Here is a 6,378-nt window from a genome sequence, read left to right as displayed (position 1 = left end):
TCTTGCTTCAAACCTGGGCATAGCAGATCTAAAAATGAAAGTGCAAGGGACCGTGTTGGCTGAGTGGATAGGGTGTCTGACTAGTGACTAGTATTTGCCACGCTAGCGGTTCTGTGTTCAAATCTCTGCCTAAGTCGATAATTTGGACTGTATGAAATGAAAACATGGACTGTAAAGTGGTTTCACCTTTCATCCACAACTCCCAATGGGTAGTTGGACATAAAGCCTTTCTGTTACTAAGAAATTACTTTTTTTTTTATTCAACAAACTGTTTCATTTGTCTTCTTATTTCATTGTTTATGCACCATGGTTTTAAGAACTGCAGGTTCAGTTGGTAAATTCAAGTTGAAGTCATGCAAAGACGAATAATTGTCCAAAAGGCTTTTCCATTAATATGAATAAGCCAGTGGGCAGTCGACGGCATCGATTGAGTCATCATCCCACATCTACAAGGACCAATACGGCGATGAATATTCCATAAACGTCTAACAAAAAGTTAAAGAAACGACATAAACAGGTCAGATCTTGCACTTTTTCTGTGATGCTGACTTGAGACCTGCCACTGGATTAGAACTAAAGACAACAGAAATATCCAGCAATATCTTGTTTTATTCTGATCATACTAATAATAATGGAGAAATTTTCACTTATTTTATAATAGAAGTCCAATTTTAGTACATGGACCGCCGAAGCAAATTAAGGGTGTCAGTGGCCGCAGCGTTTTAGGTGTTGACACGGCGCTCATCACTGTAAGGTAAAGGTCCCCGGGTTTATATGACCTCTGCTGTTGCAAACCCTCGAAAAAAAATTCTCATAAATTGGGCAATGAAATTTTTTTTTGGAATTAATTTTCTTATGCATTTGTACGCTATAACTTTATGCTAACATTCAGGACCAGGTGCTCAGGTATTTATCCTTATCATACCAAGAAAAAGGTTCAAATTTTATTCTGCGTATTTGAAGAAAAAATCAATTAGGCTAATGAAAAGAACATGAGGAAAAAAGAAAAGCTTAACAATTGATTAGGATTTCAGTTAACTTTCCAGGTACAAGGACAAATTAGTATAATAAATTTCTTTTGAAGTATTCTATAAATCTTACATGAGACCCTTATTTCCAAAAGATCTAGGCTAATATGTAGTTTTTACCTTTCCTGAAAAATTTGTTTTTAAGAGTTGTAGAAATAGGAGCCTTGTTTTTAAAACAAAAATAAGTCTGCCCTCTTTCATATTTTCAACTTACAAATGTAGCAAGCAAGTCTTTATACGTAAAAACAGAAATTAATCGAACTTGGGTGATACAGAAAATTATATTAAAAGATAAATTAAAAAAAAAAAAGAATCAGCACAGGGTCAGTCAAATGTGATTTTGGGCTGTGCCATCTGCAGTGAGGATCTCACTGAAATGGTAACAAAATTAAAAGGAGGAATCTGATCATATAAATGCTGTAATTCTACAAAAACTATAAAATATATCTCATTAATTTTAATTCAGACCCATACCCATATATTTATTTTGGATGTTTTAATAAATTATGATTATTAGTGTCTGATTTGTTTTATTTTCTTTCAACATGAATATGTTGAAGAGCAAAAAGAAAAAGAATTGGGTAATGCAATTGACATTCATTCCATTTTATTTTTTTCCATTCAAATTAGAAGTTTTTTTAATGAATGATTATATAGTATATTTATGAATTTTTAAAATAGTGAGCATTTTTCCCTATTGCCATTTCTAATGATTGATTATGCAGTATAATACACTAAAACAGCAAGTTTTCTAAACTTGGCCTTATTGAGTGCTGACACTCATATTCTTTAAGAAATGAGGAAAGTGGTGTAATAATTAAATAAAACAAATAAATGATTCAATTTATATTTCAATTAAGAACGCCCTTAAAGAGTACCTTGGCCAATAACAGAATTGGAAAGGGAGGCAAATAAAAAAATATAAATGTAAAAAATAATTCAATTCGTTTGCTTTTAGTACTCTTCAGCACCCTCGCCATCTCCCTCTGCTGAGTCCATGCCGACTTCTTCGTAATCCTTCTCGAGGGCGGCTAAATCTTCTCTGGCTTCGGAGAACTCACCTTCTTCCATACCCTCACCGACGTACCAGTGGACAAAAGCACGCTTGGCGTACATCAAGTCGAATTTGTGGTCGAGCCTTGCCCAAGCCTCGGCGATGGCAGTGGTGTTGGACAACATGCAGACAGCACGTTGTACCTTAGCCAAGTCACCACCTGGGACGACAGTGGGTGGTTGGTAGTTGATCCCGACCTTGAAACCTGTGGGGCACCAGTCGACAAACTGGATTGTCCTCTTGGTCTTGATCGTGGCGATGGCGGCGTTGACATCCTTGGGCACGACATCACCTCTGTACAACATGCAGCAGGCCATGTATTTTCCGTGCCTCGGGTCGCATTTCACCATCTGGTTGGCTGGCTCAAAGCAAGCGTTGGTGATTTCTCCAACAGACAGTTGTTCATGGTATGCCTTTTCAGCAGAAATAACAGGGGCATAGGTGACAAGAGGGAAGTGGATTCTGGGGTAGGGGACCAAGTTAGTTTGGAATTCAGTAAGATCTACATTGAGAGCACCATCAAATCTCAAGGAGGCAGTGATGGATGACACGATTTGACCGATGAGACGGTTCAAGTTGGTGTAAGTAGGGCGTTCAATGTCCAAGTTACGGCGACAGATGTCATAAATAGCTTCATTGTCGACCATGAATGCACAGTCAGAGTGTTCCAAAGTAGTGTGGGTTGTGAGGATGGAGTTGTAAGGCTCAACAACGGCTGTAGATACCTAAAAGCAAACCAAAATATTAATATAAAGAAAATAACAGAAATGGAAAATGATACTTCAAAAAAGAACTTTTAGATTCAATTATGTCATTACCTGAGGAGCTGGGTAGATGGCGAATTCAAGCTTTGATTTCTTTCCGTAATCGACCGAGAGACGTTCCATGAGGAGGGAAGTAAATCCGGAGCCAGTGCCACCTCCAAAAGAATGGAAGATCAAAAATCCTTGGAGTCCAGTGCATTGGTCGGCCAATTTTCGGATCCTGTCAAGTACCAAGTCGACGATTTCTTTCCCGATAGTGTAATGTCCACGAGCGTAATTGTTGGCAGCATCTTCTTTTCCGGTGATCAACTGTTCAGGGTGGAACAATTGTCTGTATGTCCCAGTACGAACCTCATCTAAACATTGAGAAATTGGTATAAATATTTGATTGCAATATTTCACAAATTTCAAAAAAATATTTGAAACTCACCAACTACAGTCGGTTCGAGATCCACAAAAACTGCCCTGGGGACGTGTTTTCCAGCTCCGGTTTCGGAGAAGAAGGTGTTGAAAGAGTCGTCACCTCCTCCAATAGTTTTGTCTGATGGCATTTGACCATCAGGCTGGATGCCATGCTCAAGGCAGTACAACTCCCAGCAGGCATTTCCGATCTGGACTCCAGCTTGTCCAACGTGTACAGAGATACATTCACGCTGAAAAGGAACAGATTTTGTTAATAAAATAAAAATAAAATTAAAATGGGGGGGATTTCACAATCAACAAGTTAGTGATGCCTACAATCCTTCATGCCCCACTTGCCTAATATGGGAAAACAACTCTCAGAAGTTCTCTACCTTTCACCATATAAAGAAGTAAACCACTGACTTTCCTAACCATTTACCCATTTAAAACTCAATTTCACCTGTAAGTGTGTCAAAAAAAATCTCACTCCTGCAAAGGGGAAAACTGCCTATAAACCTATTTGTTTTCAATATTGGTAAATTCACCCCTTCCCTTGATGGTTTTTTCAACTACAATTTCTCATTTTCTTAAAATAATATTTTGTATTGTGCAATGTTTTGTGTCACCATATGTGCCCTATTCATGCAATTCTTTCTTCCAAAAAAATTATAATAAAAACTACAATGTTTCCCCCATCTGGGGCATTGTACTATAAAATAGTCAATTTATTTATTTTTGTCAAGTATGATAAATTGACAAAATAGTTACACCATCTGAGAAATTGTCAGACACTATTTGAAATATATAAATTTATTGATATTTTCTACCGGTAAAACTCAATTTTATGGGTTTTTTAAAAGACAATTCAAAATATGTTCTCAGGTTTTTTATTTATTCTACAAGGACTGTAAAATTTTCAAATATAAAGTCTCCTAACAGTTTAAATTGTTTTTCAATTCAAAATACTAAAAAGGTGTAGTTTTCAGTTTTCAACATAATTTATTTTTATTATGCAATTTTAAAATATGCTTTTTGAAGGAATAAGTTTGAACTACTTTTCTCGCGGAACAAATTTTAAGTATGCTTTCTTTACAATAAAGGGCCAATAATTTTTTGGTAAAATCAGCTTTAAAGCTTTATCTGAACTTTTTTGTTAGAAAACCCTAAGTACTTAAGTTAAAAAAAAAATAAAAGGTTTCACTGAACAAAACCAGTATTAAAACGTTTTTTGAATAACCTTTTTGATAAAACACCGTAAGTACAGAAGTTCTGAATACTTCTTCCTCTGTACAAAACCACAAGAGTCCTCTACAGGAACTATAATTTTTTATCCAATGGGCAAAACCAGTATGCTTTTTTTGCACTTTCTTTTTTTAATAAACGAAAGATTGATTTTTTTTTAAACCAGCAAAGGTTCAGTCTTTTTCCACTGAACACAACCATTTTTTTTTTTTTTTTTAATGAAAACTAAAAAGGATGACTTGAAGAATGATCCTATCGTTCCGTTTCGAATTGGCTTTTTTTTTAGTTTAAATTATCTACATGCTTTACTCGCGTACGGTGTCCAAGTTTTAAATATAATTTTTTTTTAAATTTTAATAGAACGAAGCAGTTTTTTTTCCAAAAAAGAACGACACAAGTTGTTATTTTTTTTAACAAAAACTAAGTACACTTTTAAAAAATGAGCTTTTTTAAAGATAAATGCGTTTAATTTTTATCCTTAAGAGCGATAAGTTTAAAAAATTGTTTATTCCATTTATGAAAATTGTCAGTTTTCTTATAACTTAAGCTCCCGCCATCTGGTTTCCGGCGCTTTCCAACGGCGACCGTTGGGCGGGAACTTAACGGACAGTTGGAAGCGGAGGCAACATCTACAACGGAAACTTTGATGGAGGGGAGGCCGGTTAACAAAGTAAAAGAAAAAAATCGGGATACCGTCTCTCAAATATTTCAACCAGAAAATGAAAAATAACTCCGCATAAAAACTATGCCGGCCAATTTAACTGTCCAGGTTTGAAACGAATCTCTAAATAAAATCGACGGAAGGTCGAATTGAACGAGGATGAGATCACGCTTCGAAGAATAGGAAAAATGGCCGCGGGGCGTTAGCGGCGACCGGCAACTCGAAAAATCGTTAAAATTATTTAAGTATTGCACAATATTACAAATCGTTATGGAAAATCAAAGGAGAAAAAGGAAAAAATAACACTGAAAAATGAAAAGGAATGTCAGTCGAGTTTCAACCAGAAGAGACAAAACGAGATCAATTTTATTACGGAGGAAATGCCACGTGGCTCAATTTCAGTAATTTCGTAAATTATTGAAATTGGATTTTTTTTAAATGACTTGTTAACGCTTTGAATTAAAAAAGAAACTTCGTTTAGCTCTTGCTGTAAAAATCAAATAACCCTTATTTTAACTATTGCTAAGTTTAATTGAATATTCTAAGGTAGGCAATTTATAAATAAAGTTTGTACTTACCATATTGAATAGTTGGTTTTAGAACTTTGGGTCGACTTGAAAGAAAAGGCAAAGTAGCTTTGAAATTTTCCGGTTTAGTCAAGCCTTACAATGTTGGCTTATCGAGACTCACACCAAGAATGAACGCGTTTCCTTCCCCCACTAGTATTTATATATCTGTGCCTGTGGAGGGGGTCGAGTTTCCTATGTAGCACCACCTTTCGGTCGAATCGACTGGCTCAGCGCTGACGGGATTAATGACGGACGACACGGGGTTTCGAAACGATCGAAACGAATTGGCTTTGAGATTTAAACAAATTTTTTAATGTGAATTTCGTATCATAAGATATTTAGCATCGGGGGAGAAAAAAACACTACCGGCCGGTCCTACGCCGAAATCATTAATGAGGACCGGTGGTCGAAACAACTGACTGCTCGTCCAAAAAAAAAAAGACGATTGTTTATGGTCGATTTTCTCGACGGGAAAACTCGATATTCGGTATCCCTCGAACGGAGAAAAAATGGGGATGCCTCTTTTAACGGCTTTAAATACGATACGTTACAAGTTTGCCTTTTATATTTGAAAGAAATTTACTTTCTTCTGGTTCGACAGATGTTTCTTTCAACAGATGCTCAGATGCAACCACCTGTCATTTCTTTTCCAATTTCA

At 36.1% G+C, this 6,378-nt stretch overlaps 1 protein-coding gene across 1 annotated transcript; it reads right to left on the bottom strand.

The window, feature by feature from the left end:
- Positions 1-1,859: 1,859 nt before the first annotated feature.
- Positions 1,860-6,141, bottom strand: LOC106661814 (tubulin alpha-1 chain). The gene is made up of 4 exons (XM_014385470.1): positions 5,730-6,141; positions 3,277-3,499; positions 2,901-3,202; positions 1,860-2,807 (listed from the first exon to the last, which is right to left on the bottom strand). The coding sequence occupies exons 1-4, from the start codon at positions 5,730-5,732 to the stop codon at positions 1,983-1,985; spliced, it is 1,353 nt and encodes a 450-aa protein (XP_014240956.1). The 5' UTR covers positions 5,733-6,141; the 3' UTR covers positions 1,860-1,982.
- Between the last annotated feature and the right edge of the window lie 237 nt (positions 6,142-6,378).

This window comes from Cimex lectularius, unplaced genomic scaffold (assembly GCF_000648675.2).
Source record: "Cimex lectularius strain Harlan isolate CLEC.00 unplaced genomic scaffold, Clec_2.1 scaffold312, whole genome shotgun sequence".
NCBI lineage: Eukaryota > Metazoa > Arthropoda > Insecta > Hemiptera > Cimicidae > Cimex > Cimex lectularius.
Note: the sequence above shows the minus strand (reverse complement) of the source record. Positions and strands in the feature narration are given on the sequence as shown.

Coding starts and splice junctions, on each gene's coding strand:
- LOC106661814 (XM_014385470.1), bottom strand. Junction 3,203..3,276: donor TCTCGAACCGACTGTAGTTG/GTGAGTTTCAAA, acceptor CTCAATGTTTAG/ATGAGGTTCGTACTGGGACA. Junction 2,808..2,900: donor CCATCTACCCAGCTCCTCAG/GTAATGACATAA, acceptor GTTTGCTTTTAG/GTATCTACAGCCGTTGTTGA.